The sequence below is a fragment of the Emydura macquarii genome, unplaced genomic scaffold (genome assembly GCF_026122565.2).
Source record: "Emydura macquarii macquarii isolate MOO-44397 ecotype Brisbane River unplaced genomic scaffold, CSIRO-AGI_Emac_v2 contig_1253, whole genome shotgun sequence".
NCBI classification, from domain to species: Eukaryota; Metazoa; Chordata; order Testudines; family Chelidae; genus Emydura; species Emydura macquarii.
This window is the reverse complement of record NW_027131390.1, coordinates 10,033,117-10,047,714: the sequence shown is the minus strand read 5'-3', so window position 1 is coordinate 10,047,714 and position 14,598 is coordinate 10,033,117. Positions and strand designations below refer to the sequence as shown.

General features: G+C 47.7%; 1 protein-coding gene across 1 annotated transcript in view; it reads left to right on the top strand.

Moving 5' to 3' along the window:
- Positions 1 to 14,598, top strand: part of CD99L2 (CD99 molecule like 2) — a 79,483-nt gene that overhangs the window by 56,788 nt on the left and 8,097 nt on the right. Inside the window, exons 7-12 of the mRNA XM_067548130.1 lie at positions 209 to 292; positions 1,491 to 1,583; positions 2,831 to 2,872; positions 5,542 to 5,607; positions 10,899 to 10,922; positions 11,236 to 11,355. Coding sequence (XP_067404231.1) covers positions 209 to 292; positions 1,491 to 1,583; positions 2,831 to 2,872; positions 5,542 to 5,607; positions 10,899 to 10,922; positions 11,236 to 11,355 — 429 coding nt within the window. The remainder of the gene's footprint in view (positions 1 to 208; positions 293 to 1,490; positions 1,584 to 2,830; positions 2,873 to 5,541; positions 5,608 to 10,898; positions 10,923 to 11,235; positions 11,356 to 14,598) is intronic.

Here is a 14,598-nt window from a genome sequence, read left to right as displayed (position 1 = left end):
ATTTGCTGATTGCCAGGGAGCAAACACCAGAGCGCTAGAACTTTGGGAGGCTCCTGGCTTCGTCACAGGGGTCCATGGCATGTACTAACGCTCCTTGGGAAGCTTGTCCGCAGTCTGATGTGCTGAAGCTACAAAGGCCTGGAAGGGTCTCTTATTGTTGCCCGGTGGACTTTTGTAACGTAAGTTGGTTGTGGTCTTGTTCCTGCAGATGATATTAGCTTATGGGACGTGCTCCATACCACCACAACCAGGCAGCCAAAAGCCACCAAGGCCACACCCAAAAAGAATCCAGGTAAGTGCTAGCTCTTGAGTGCGCAATCAAGAGGGACTAGAAGCTGGCAGTGCACACACCGGAGAAGTGGTGGAAGCTACGACCCCTCCCAGCACTCACCTTCCGCCTCACCTATCCCCAGCCCCTTTTATTTTCATCCTATTTTTATTTTGTTCACTCAGTAGTGCTGGAAAGTAGGGGTCTGGCATATCCACCTTTACCCAATGGATAAACTGAGCTGGTTCTGACTGGGAGCCAAAGCAGCACTTCTCTGGGAACACCAGTAACTTTGGAAGAATTTTCTTTTTCATTTAAAAACAAAAGCAGCAGTTTATAGCCCTTGCAGCTGTGAAGAAAACATTCCCAACGTGAAGCAGTAAAGTCAATAGAGACGTGCCAGTGGAGTTGTACCTGATTGCGCCAGCAATTAATTTAGCTCCAAGCCTCTAGAAAGATAGTCTTGAAACATAACTATCTCGGAGCCTGTGTATTTCAGTGGGGGGTGTTGACTCTGAAACTGAACACCACCAATCAGTATTTCACAGCAGATCGTTTTGCCAGGTGTTTGGGCAAGAGTTTTGGTGTTTATAAATCCTGCTTTGCTTTCAGAGAACAATCTTACTTCCCTGCCTGTGACAGAGTCAAGAAATTCAAGCTAGCTCACTTACATTTCTGCAGTAATTATTTAATAAACATAGTAGGAAGCTATTCTCTGTTTAAACTTAAATTCTCAGGATACACTCCTGTGTGTTTTACTTTATCATTTTATCTTGTTTTTCCCATTATTGACTATTTCGCTCAGAAAAGAGGCATCTCAGAAAATACTTCCTTTTCCTTTAAAATCCCCCCCCCCTTTATTTCCACACACTGAGCACATTGAATTGTCTATTTCGTTTTGCCCTTTTCTGTCCTGCTTGATTTATACGATTTCCTGGCATTTGATCCACTATGCAAGACAATTTCTGCTAGAAGAACATGACATTTATCACAACACCAGCATGAGAGCACAAAACCAAATGAATTGCAAATATCTCCCATGATATTGTAGGTTTAAACTTAAAAAAAAAAAAAAAAAAAAGTCCGTTATTTCATCTTTCCCGTTCACACTGTCTGGCAGGGTCGAGGATTTTCTTTCTTAAGAAACTTTGTCAGAACTAAGATCCATGAAGCACCTTGGAACGCTTGGTCCAAGATATTTAACCAGTATGTTATTTTATAGCAAAGGATTCTAAGGACTTTGACTTAGCCGACGCCCTAGATGATCAGAATGATGGGAAAGGCGGTGGGAAACCAAATGGAAAGCCTGGTGGAGGTATGTAGATTAACTTTCTTACTCTGCTCTAGATCCTGCAGCATAAAGCTGTCTGCCCTTTTTCTTATGACTCGGAGGGGAATGCAAAATATAGTGGGAAAAAAACAGAATAGACGCCCTGAGATGGAGCCTCTCTTTCAGATGATTACAGTGGAGCCTGTGCTGATTTACATCAGATGAAGGACCCTCCCCATCCCCCCCATCATGTCAATATGTAGTTTTCATTGTTCAGTGCATCCTTTCATTTAAGCAGATTGCTGCAAATGACACAGGCAGAGGAAATGGAGAGACAGACAAAGCTGCAAGAGCTGGAGATTGACTTTTTCAAAGCATTAGCTCTTCCTCCAGCCTCTCATGTAGATTTACTGCATTTCCCTTAAACATGGGAGGCCAAATTCTGCCCTGGGATATAGCATACGACTCCCTACACTCTAGAGTGGCATGTACCTACCTGAAGGCCAAACAGGACTCTGCTAAGTCAGGGTTTTCTCCACAGTGGAAGGATTCCATGAGCTTTGGATCAAGCCCATGAAGAGGGATGAGGAGGGAACATCTGTTACTGCAGGGTTAATTAATGGGGGATAATATATTTTGTAGTAAAAGCCTTGCCTAGTGTCTCATTGGCTGTTTACATGTTTATATATTTGTCCCCCTTTTTTATTTCTCATTGTCCCTCTGACTCATGAGTTATCTGATAGCTTATTGGCTGAGCGGTACATGCTGTTGGGACTCTCGGTCATTACCAAGACACAGAAATCCAGAGCTGTCCTATTTCTTAACCCAATATATAACATGGGCTGTGAGGCCTCTTTCCATTCCCAAAATATTACAGCTGGAGACTCATTTGTCTGCAGTTATTGTTCCTTGAACGTTGATCTAGAAAAGACTTGCACATCTTTTATTGATGCTGACAGATGCAGAGAATATTCTGCTATCCAACTTGTGTAATTAATAGTCAAATATTACGTTAGATTTTATTAGCTAGGTGACTTGCAAGTACTTTGATTTCAGGGTTTGTTTAAATACATTAAACTTTTTCAGGAAAATCTAGAGTCAGTGTGTCAGTACCAAGTATCAAAAGCTAACCTCTCTCATGATAATTTATACCTAATCTTAATCAGCACTGGTACAATTTACATTTGGGCCTCCATTCAGTTTGTTAGTTTTGTTTTTAATCTTATTGCAAATCCTAAATCCATAAATGCTGTTTTCTGTGATCAGTTAATGAATAAAGAATCCTGTTCCAGGCTCGAAAGGTAAAGATAGCCCTTCAAGAGGTGGAAAACAGGGTAAGGAGTCTTGTACTGGCTCCCAGCAGTACCTCTTTCCTTTTATGAATCTCAGCTTTCTGGCATTTGCTTTATTAAGCACTGGAAACTTCTCTTACTCTTCTATCTGCAAAATAATTTGGGAATGTTTTGGATATCTACACTAATTTTCCTATTAATTCAGAACTCTTGTATTTCTCCATTTCAATTTTGCATGTATTAAAACTTATTTTCTCAGTGATTTTCTCACAGATACTTGTGCTAGAAATGTGTTAATGCACAATCCTTCTACTGCTTTTTAAAATAACACTTAAAAAAAAAAATCAACTGCAGTAGCGTCCCACTTTTAAAAGATATGAGGCCAGATGCCCTTTTCTGCCAAGATCTGCTCAGTGCAACGGAGAGGTGCAGCCGGTTATGCTTTGCCTTGCACAATCCCATTGGTTAGAGCAGCCTAGGGGGTTGCTCTAATCTAGGTCAGTTGACAATGTTTCCCAAGGGACTGGGCACCAGCTGAGTACCAGAGGAGCACAGCAGCATTCCATCAGGGCTGGAACAGGGATAGCGTAACAACCTGCTGAAAGCTCTCTTTTGCCAAGGGAATGACTCTGGCCCTTCTTCCTTAAATAAATGCATGGAGCCTGGCTGAAGGTTTTTTGTTTTTTTCTTCTTTTATGCTGCCCTTGTGCATGAAGTGACCTCATGACCACTTAAAATAGGCCCCATACTTATTATCATTAAACTCTGTCTGTTGAGTTACTTTTAAGCAAGAAAGGTTTAATAAAAATCAGCTCGAAGGAGGACGGAAATTAAGGCCTATTTGAGGGAGAAAAACATTTCCTTAAACATTGTCACGCCTGTGGATTGCAGTTTGGATCAGTATGTGCCTAGTAGCTTGCATGTAACATTCTGAACTCTTTGAGGAAGCCACCTGTCTTCCAGTTCTACGTTGTGCCTTTCAGGAGCACGCAGGGCTGCGTTCGCAAGGGGGATTTAGGTGTTGCAATGCTAAGCGTTGCAGTGCCTATCTTTTAGGCACCCAGCCACCTAGTGGAATTCCCAAGCCTGAATGAAGTGCTCCGGCTCCCCGTAGAACTCACAGGCAAAGTTGGACACCTATAAAAAGAATTCATAGAAGCCAGTATGCAGAACAGGGAGCTGTCTAAGGTAGCCAATAGAAAATGCTGAGAAGAGGAGTGGGGCCTTAGCCCCATCCGTCCAGAGAGACAGTTAAATGCTTAGTGCTGGATTCAGCCACAAACCCTGCTCTGTCTAATTTGGAACAGGGATTTGAATCTAGGTGTCCCCTATTCCAGGGGAGTACTCTAACCACTGGGGTATAGAGTCACACGTTCTCCCTCTCTGGCACCATGAATATTTAAATTTATGCACAGCTGAACTTCAAACAAGAGAGATTGAGACACCCTCTTCCCCTGGAATATGTCATAGCCCGGCGGTCAGGGCACTCGCTTTGGGACTTTTGGATGATGAGGCCTTTTCAGAGACGACTCACTTACAGTTGATTTTTGAGAGACTTTACACACCTCTCCTACGTAAATAATGCGGACCTGGTGTACCTGAAAGTGGGTTCCTCCTCGCGCCAGGGGAGATTTTTTCAGTAGGCAGCCCCGAGTTGCACAAGCCAGAAATGGTCTAGAGCCCATTTTGTACCAGCTGACATGAGCGCAATGAGTCCCCTGATCTCTAAAGGGAAAGCTTTCTGAAGAGCTAAGGGCCCGACTCTTTTTCTAGGAGCTGAGCATCGGTCTTGCACGCAAACAGCAGGTGCTCAAGACTCCTGGAAGGGCCGGAATCGAATGTCTGTTGAAGTCAGTGCTGATGACTTCAATGGGCTTTGGAGCAGCCCAAAAATAAGGCCCTCGTGCTTAAGCTGGATAAAGCCAATGAAAGGCATCAGGGAGCAGATAGAAACGTTGCTGAACTAATCCTTTTGGAAGGCCAGCCTCCCCTTGCATGCTTCCCCCAAGGTCTTGTGGTTTCATACACTAACCATTATTCATGTTTTCACAGTTACTAGTTAAATGAGAAAGTCAGCCCCTATGTGTGTACAAATGATTTATCAAACGTGAGCAAGTGCTACATGACCACCAATAGAAAATACTAACAGACAATAGACCAGTGGGACTCTCCTAATCTCTGCCATTCCTGAACTTGAAGTACAGTGAAGTGGTGAGACAGATGGGAGCTCCTCCCGAATTCAGAGTTATGAACTTACTACACTTAGGAAGTTCAGTTCAGAAGACAGGCGGCACTTCAGTTAAATTGTCCACATAGAGGTGATGCAGCTCCTCTGTGGCATGAAGTAAATAGCTATGTAGTCGATGGTAGATTTGTAAGCAAGAGACACTGTCCTTTTTGCATGTTCCAGCAGATCTCTTCTGTCATTCCCAAAGCATGATATGGACACTGTCAGAGAAGTAACATTTCAGCAAGATACCCAATTGCTGATGCTCATCAGCTTCTCACCATCTCCTGTTCTGTACAAATCCAACACAGTGCCACCTGCAACCCTTCTGGATGGTTTAGCAGAAAACTGTCTGGTTACCAGGGTTAGTAGATGTAGCTGAACAATCTGATAAAAGGCCTTGAATATGCAACGTATTGCAATGTCTAAATTACAGGAAGACAGCACATCTTGTTTGGTTGCTTTTTTTTGTTTTTTGTTTTAGCATTTTCAGATGAAGATCTGGCTGGAGTTCTGGATGATGGGGACTACCATCCTGATAAGAAGAAAGGTAGGTCTTTACACACTGCTGACGGAGTACCTTGTAGTTGGTTTATGTCCCATGGGAGTTAATACACATGACCCTTCTATTTGGAGACTAGGAATTTTGATAGAAATGAGATAGAGGATGTAGTTAGTGGACAGTGCAGTAACAGATCTTTTTAATATTGCTATCCCTTCCTATAGCATTCATTTTCACTTGTTTATGAGACAAACTAAGTGAAGTCAATCAAATCCAGGATAACTAATCTCAAAGTCTTAGACTTGATTCATTTAACTGTTGTTCTTTTGTTATTATGGTTATATTCTTAGTGACACAATGGCCTAGTTATTAATGTTGTGTTCAGGTACCATAAGTGTATTCATGGCTGATATAATTACCTGCACTGTGTATTATCGTCACCTATAACCAGACATCTGCATTGTCTGGTTATAGTCACCAAATCATTTGTTTTCCATCATGTGGCTGCTACCAATATGGATGAATCCTGATCCGTCATTCAGCAGCTGGCAGCCAATCCAGGTGCAAGATTTCACACCCACTTCCTCCCCCTCCTCCTAGCAGGCAGCCAGCCAGCAAGCTTTCCCCAGTTCTCTTGCCCCACTGAAAGCAACTGTAATACAATCTGAACAGCTAAGCTAATATAGCACCCTGTGGAGAAATTGGAGTTGTAAGATGAGCTAGAAGACTGATAAGGAATCACATGCATGTGTGAAGTTGCACTTAAATCCCTGTAGCAGAGTCTTGTGTCAGTAACAGACAAAATGAGCCCGTCCTGGTCCTTGAGCTAAGAGATGCTGGTGGAAACAGGAACTCCAATCAAGCACCGCACTCAGACCTTTAATGGAACCGGGATGGAAAAGCATTATTTCCAGCAAGACTCATAGATAGTTGGTGGGGGGAGGGATAGTTTTAGAAGCTGAAAACTTGGCCAGTGCAGTGAGACTTTCCAGAAGGAGCATGTGATTGTTGTTGGATACGCTGCTCCTGATGGAACTGGCATAGACCAGGAAATGTGCCAAAGGAGAAGAGTATCATGGCCACGGGGGGAAAGACCATTGCTAGCTCTGGCAAAGAAGCACATCAGCTTCATCCCAGCAAAGCCAAGGAGAGAGGAAGGCAGAGTGTCTGCAGCCTTCATGGCCTCCAACACCAGGGGAAGTTTTAGGAATGCAAGGAGCAGAAATCTATGCAGATAAATGTGTTCCCTTATTAGCACTGTGTCCCATATGGATGCTCTGGATTGCAGTCCAAGGGGAGCAACAGCGCTCCTGTTGATAAAGGATGCCACCCTGAGCTTGAACACAGGTCACTTCAACCATCTCTCCTTCCTGGCATGATTCGAGAGTAGCCTTTCTCACATGAATCTCTGAATTACCCACCGAGGCAGTGGAGGAGGAGAATGGCAAGGAACTAACTTGTAGGATTCTACAAGGCAAGTCCCTAAATCCCACTGGTGAGACGGAGAAGACCTTTGGACCATTGGTTTCTTGAACTCCAAAAAGAGTTATTATGTAGGACTCAACTAGCTAGTTAGTTAGTTAGTTTCCTGAAGTATTTTAATTAGCTTTCAGTTATTTGAGGAGCGATTATTTTATTTTTAATGGACATCAACTGAACTTGTTGCATTATATAAGATAGCATCTGCTTTCTACCATGGCCAGTGCTTCTGGTTCTGCTGTCAGGACCTTCTCTTGCTCCTGTTGAAGTCAACGTTCCTTAACTTCAGTAGGTGCTGGGTGAGGCCATACTCCATTCATTAGGAAATACTGGTTTTTGGGCTTCACCTGGGAGTTGGAAAGTCCTCTGGGAAATGATCCAACTCCTACAGTAGTCAAGGCCAAGAGTTCCGCGCGCATCCATTGGGATCCATTGGCTCGGGGAATTGGCTTTAGTGACTAACATTTTGAAAATACAGACGTTTTGCCTCTCAGAGCAGAAAAGATTAAAACAGTCCCTTAACATCCACTGGTTGCTGAAAGTTAAGATGAAGACATCAAGCTTCGTGTTTGTGAAGATCGAAAACATTAAATATTAAAATAGAGAAATTCAGAAGATGCCTACCACACGCCCAGTCAGCATTTTCCTGTGCTAACGCCATATGCCATTGGAGTCATTAATACTGCGCTAACCCGCTTCCATAAATTCAAGATTTATTTACAGAGATTTGCTAACTGTAGATTTTGGAGGGAACTATTTTTCCTCCTAACCCTATTTCTCCAGGGAAGGCAGTTTTTAAATATATTTCAGGCTCAGTAAAGATTCCTTAGCATTATGGAGCTTAGCTGCTCATTTTTCTATCGACAGTGCAAGCATGTTGTGTGAGTCTATATAGCGAGTGTGTCAGTTATCATCCCTTTCTATTCGACGTATCAGACACGGCTTCACACAGAAATAGGGTATAGCGAGCTCATCTGCCAGACAGAAGGGCATAGCCACTTAAGACGGCTCCTTTGATAATTTGTTTGATGTCCTAAGTCCTCAGAAGGGAAGCAAATAGAAAGGAGGGCAAGAGTCCCACCGTATGGTGCAAGATGAATATGTGTGGCCAGCCATGTTCTGATGCTCAGCGATGGTCTGAAGCGCAATGAGTGACACCTGCCATGGGACCAACGTGCATGCTGAATAAAGGTCACTGCATCACAATTTGTAGACGATGCAAGAAAATAACAAGGAACATCACAGCTGGGATTCTCGGTTGTTATGAGTGAGAATTCTTGCTGGGATTGCTTCCTGGGCGCCGAATCCTCTCTCGGGTTTAGCTCTGATTGGAATGAATGGATGAATGTATGAGTCTGCTCACTTTGGGTATAAACGCCTACTAAAAAACAGCTTGTCAAATCTAAGAGCAGCTGTTGCTATGGGTCCTATTCTGCAAGGTGTGCTGAACACTCTTGAGTTCCCTTTGGAGGCAATGGGGCTTTAGGGTGCTCAGACCCTTGTAGGACTAGGTCCTGCTGTATGTACCTATGTCAGTGTGGGGACCTAATTAATCCGTGAAAAGGAGAAAGCCGCTTAGCTCTTCAGACCTCCAGCCAGATCTTCTCCTTTCACTAGAGACTTAAGGCACCAGTGTCGTCAGACTTTGGCCCCATTGAATCAGTAGTTATTACACTCATGTGCATCACACAGGCATACTGCCCTTCCCCTCCCCCTCACACCCATGCACTGCACACATGCATGACTTCGTAGAGCACCTTCGTTCTCCGAACGTAAGCAAACGGAGGCACCATGAAAGAGAAGGGCAGCAAGGCTGACTAATGTGCTAAACTGTTAAGTCAGCCTGCCCCCAGAGGGCTGGAGTAAGGGGGTGGTTGGTTCCCACATGCCCCTGCCCGTGTATACATTTTCAAGCAGCGCGTGTTGCAGGCATTTCTCAGTACGCCTGCCCCTCCCTCTTCACAGCATGGCACGAAAAAGCCTTTAGTGGAGTCACCCTGGCATTTTCTCAGAGGAAGCCAGGACTTCGAGGCGAGTGTAGATATGTGTAAATGAAGCCACAAAACCTGCACAGTGCTAAATCTATAATCAGTTCCCCTGAGAGCCAAACACAGTTACTGAGCCAGCAGCTGTTCAAGGAATATGCGAGTTACATCTGCGTGCAGGTCTGCAATCGTACAACAGCAGCTTTCATGTAAACGTTACCCTTCCCCCCGACCCTGAAAAAATAATTAACATCCCAGTAGGATCATGAAGGTGACTGGCAGTTCGAGCATGCTGGGCCAGCCCCCTTACTCTGCTGTGCTGGGAGCATGGTAGTGAGAAAGTATGACTCCACTCATCTCCCCTCTGACTGTCCTCATTGCCAAGACAGGCGTGTTTTCAACCAGGGCAACTCATGGGCGGAAAACCCTAGTGGCGACAAGGCACCTGTAGCGTTGCCACGAGGTACATTTGGTGAGGTCAACTCCAGGCAGGGTAGTGCCGGGCTCGCCTCGCTGCCGCTCAGCAAGCGCTAGAGAGCCGTGCCTCCACTGGGATTTTACAGCGGAGTCACTGCTGCGTGTTACTTATCCCACGGTCTGTCGGAGTGAAGCCAGCCTGCTTTGGCTCTGCCAGCATTAGCACTGCTAGGTCGCTGCATCGGCAGCTGGGCTGTGCTTTCAGATGGACGTTCCCAGGCCCCAGCTGCTGGTTTGGGGAGAGAAGCTCGCCATTGGGAAGGCAAAGAGGGAGGATCCCCCTCCGTACGTGCTGCACAGGTTCAGGGGAGGAGCAGCGGCAAGCAGCTGGACCTGCTTGTGCTGGGAAGTGAGCACCAGGCGTTGGCCCCCCAGAGCAGCGGCTGGCAGCTCTAAGGCTGCCGGTACCTGCCCTTCCACCAGAGCCAGGGCACAGGTGAGAGCACAGTGCCCTGCTGCCGGCTTTCGGCACTGGTTCTCATGCTGCGCCCATTGCCCTGGCTGCAAGGGGAGGACCAAGTATGTGACAAGCTGGGAACTGGGCCTGGCCTCATGGCACCACAGCTGCTGCCGCCATCTCTTCTCTCTCATTCTTGGTTCCACTCCCCCATCCTGCCTGTCCCATTTTGTCCGTCCGTCCCAGTTTTTACTGCCCACATGTGTCTTGGGGTGGGGGGATAGGCTCCCCGGGGGACAGGGACACAGCAGAGCACACAGATGTGGTCCTTAGGGTGCATCTACACTACAAAATTAAGTCGACCTACCCTACGTCAGCACGCAGCCGCCACAGTGATTGCGTCACTTGTGCGTGTCTGCACGTCGCTCCGTGTGTCAGCGGGGCGGGTCCTTGCCCCGATTGAGCTGTCTGTGTGGGGCACTGTGGAACGGCTTCTAAAAGCCAGAAACAGTCGATGTCAGCAGCGCAGCGTCTCCACCGTCAGCGCATTGACCTAACTGCGTCGAGGCTGACTCTACGCCGCTTACGGTGGTGGAGATGAGCCGGTGCAGCGGGCGAGTTAACATCAGCGAGAGCGAAATTAGAGACATTTACAGAGTTCAGTCGATGCAAGGCAGCTTACGTCAGCCGAACTCTGTCGTGTAGACCAGGGCTTAGTCTGTACTCAGCCAGGTGGTGGGCTGGCTACCCGGGAGCAGGGAGGAGAAGTAGGGGCGCTTTCAGAGAGCCCAGACACTGTTTAATGCACAGCTCTGGGGTGTGTTTTCAGTGGGGATGGGGCAGGTCCCGACCTCCGCATCTTCCTCCCACCCTGGCTGGGCATGGCTGGGTTACTGAAGGCAGTGGGTTCAGTCAGGTGATGGGGGCAGAACGGAGGCACAAACGAATGCCGAATCCCATGCTGTCAGCATCAGCCCTAACTCCCCATGTCTTTCTTGCAGGTGGTGGCAGCGACTATGACGCAGGTAGGTGGCTACGCACAGACGCTCTGTTCAGCCCCAGCCCGGCCCTGCTACCACAGCATCTCTGAGTGACAGATACACGAGAACCCCTGGCCCCTTCACACCGAGACGTGTGTTTTCCAGACTAGTTTGCTCAAGAGACTAAGGGAGAGAAACTCTGGCCAGCCCTAAAGTCCGCAGACTAGACAAGCTGACGTGTGGGTTGGCATTGGGGATGGGGGGGAGGGAGGAGAGAGAGAACAGCAACGCTCCCTGGAATAATCATTTCAGACCCTAATACATATTTAAGTGCAATGACCGCTCCTCTGTTTCGTAGGAACCACCGCAGAGACTGGGACGATAGCAGGAATAGCCAGTGCGCTTGCCATGGCGTTGATTGGTGCCGTATCCAGTTACATTTCCTATCAGCAAAAGAAGTTTTGCTTTAGCATACAACGTAAGTGGGTCGAATGCTCCGAGCAGAGCACAGGGAAGCCTGCTGGGGAAAGGGGGAAAGGCCCCTGGCGTGATGGTGCTCAACATGGTCCTAAGCACCTCCCCTGAGGGTCCACTGGGGGGGCCACCCTCCCCGTTTCTGTGCAAGAGGGAGTTGCTGCCCCTGGGGAGAGCCCCCAGGGATTTGCAGGTGGGCAGCGCCCCCCAGAAACCTCAGGGAAGGGAACCCACCCCCCACATGCGCTCCCGGGGCCTGGGCTCCATTGGTTCCGTGCTGCTCGGCTCTGCTTCTAGCCAGGAGGCCCTGATTGTTTTTCGGCCCCTGCCACTGCTCTGCTTGCGAAGTAGCTGAAAGACCAAAGGTCAGAGGTGGGGGAAAGCAGGGGAGGGGAGCAGAGGCAACATGCTAAGGTCTAAACTGGAAGCAAGCCTGTGGGTATAATTAGCGGGATACATCCATGGCCTCCACCACCATCTCTCGTCAGGAGCAGAGCTGTGTCTTGGGACGTCAAGGAGCAAGAGTGACGGGGGAGGCCGTAGTGGCACTTACTATTATTGTCTGAAATTAGCCCTGGGGAGATGGAGAAGGCACAGCCCCGCCCCACAAACATCCAGCTGGCTCACTAGCCGTTTTATAAGGAAAAAGCATTCATCTTAAATGGAAACAACACGCAAATTCCAGGCCTGGCACTTGCAAGGGGCGGCTTTGTTCAGCCCCACACAGTAACTCGGGGTCGGACGTTCTTTGTTCTTGTAACATTCACCGTTTCATTTACCAAACTAGTCAAACCCACCCTGGGAGAAGGGTTGCAGCTCCTCCAGCGGCTACACCCATCTCCAGGGTAATGAGGGGTCCTCTGCCGCCGCACCTGGAACTGACAACTGAACACACACACACACACACACACTGAGAAACCCCATGTTATGCTTTAGTCCGCACTTAAATGCAGGATACCAGCTTAAGGCAAACAGCCAACAGATTCTTCCAGTTTAAAACGATACCTTACAGCATTTCAGTACAGTGTGAGGCTAGAACGGGGTGGGATCAGTCCAGAGGGCAGCACCCAGCACATGACATAGAAACATACCAGCGTCGGAGGAATGAGAGAGAGGAAATATAACCAGAATTGAGAACTTACCAGTGGGCAGAGAGCGGAGATGCAACAAACAGTGGCAGGTTCCAAAATGGCCTCCCCAGAGGCTGTCATATTTAAAGGTGTAGCCCCAGAAAGGCATGCTGGGGAAAAGCAGTTCCTACAAAAGGAAAACCCTGCAGTGGGGTCAGATAGGGAGTGGTTGTAGCTGTACTGCATGCCACAGAATTGTGTTTAGGAGCCCCAGGCCCCTCCCATCAGCATCTGTTTGTATATTTCCGTTGTAAAAGATTGCCTTTCAAAATACGTATTTCCATTCTTTTCCTATGGGGAAAATATTGAATGCAGCAGCCCAGCATTCATGAGCACCCCTGCAAAAACAAAGCAAGGAGGAAGGAGCCTGTTTCAGGGAGGAAAGGGACTACACTTCAACAACTCCTCTTTTCTGTAAAGCATCTCCAATTGCAAACACGTCTCAGCATTAGGCCCCGATCCTGTAAGTTCCGCCTTCACAGGGACTGGCTTTAGCTAACACACTTGTGGAGTTAAGTAATAGCAGCAGAGGGACACACGGTGAGGGGTCATGATGGGGGAGGGCGGGATCAGGTTAACTTTCAGCTGAGGTTTAGAAAGAAGCTATGCCAGTCCAGGTGGCAGGTGCTGCATAGCAAATGGCTCTTGTACCAGCCACAGCTAGGCTGGGGGAAGGGGCTGGCTCTGCACAGATGGAGGGAGGAGAGAAGCAAAGACTTCGGGAGAATGGGCAGGTCCATGGAGGGGGATTCTGAAAGGGATGCGGCCGTCTCCGAGCGCTAGTGGGCAGCAACGTGCTGCAGCCGCTGGAGCCGTAGGGCTGGGAGATGGCACAGGAGGGAGTGGCAGAATCTAAGGCAACAGGTGGCAAGAACCAGGCACAGGCAGCCATTTTCCACCGTGTGGGTCACAAGCCTGGTTGCCTTGTGGAGCCCTCTCCAGCCCCTGACCCGCCTCCCTCACGTATTCCCCATCGTGTAGCAGCCGTGCGGCAGCCGCAGCGGTGGCGTAGATGGAGACGCGCTCTGAGGAAAGTGCTGGGTGTATTTTTAGCAGCTGTCTTTACTGTGATGTAGCAGCTGGACAACGCCTAGCCAGTGCTGGGCTAACCTTTGAACACTGGTGGTCTGGAGCCCACAGGGTGGGACTCGCTGGCCCAGTTGTTCTAAACAGCCAGCAAAGCTCATTTAAAATTAATCAAATACATTCCCTTGAGTGTCTCCTTCACTATTAGAGCACAAACGTACACTGAAATGCTGCTGTTTTCCTGGCTGTGTCTGCCACAAACAGGTGAGAGTTTTGGTAAATTAGAGCAGCAGGAAAAGTTGAATGAATGATACAGACTAAAACGCCATTGTACGTTCCCCCCCCCTCGCCCCCCCCCCAATTTAACTAATATTTTGGAAAGAATAAATAATAAAAAAAAGGCTTTGATAAAAGGGAAGCCGAAAGGAGCAAAGCCCAGAAAGGCAGCAGGAAATTAAAGTTAATTATAAAGGCGGATTAATTTAAGCCATCAGACATGGCATGCTGGGATAATGTCAGGCCTTAGCTGCATTTCAACGCATGACAGAAATCTGAGAGCCGTCAGCAGCCGCAGAACTGGCTTTTTATTGAAAAACATAAATAGTGTTTGGTGTTATCCCAGCAAAACACATGTCATGGGGGAGGCTACTGTGTAATGGAATGACCAGGGGCTGGTAGCACAAAGGACGACTTGGCTGTTTGTCTGTGTGGGTGTCTCCATCCCTCCAGTGGTGAGGGTGTGGCCGCTTTTCATTTTGGAGCTCACTTGGACTGGACCATTCATGCACATGTCACGTTTGTCAGTCAATGCCTGATGCAACGTTTGCCCTATATCCTTGATCCCTCACTGGTCTTTAACCCCCATCAGCGTGGGCTCCTGGCGCACCGAGCTGACTGAAGGGACGGCTGACAATGTCAGCAGCTCTGTGCTAGCAAGCAGTTACATGGGTGTGGGAAAACCCCACACTTACTTACCAAGAGGAGACAGAGTAAGGCTGGGCATTTCAAAGAAGCCTAAAGGAGTTAGGTGCCCCATAACCCATGTGAGCTAGACACCTCGCTCCATTGACAATCCCTATCTGAATGATTAG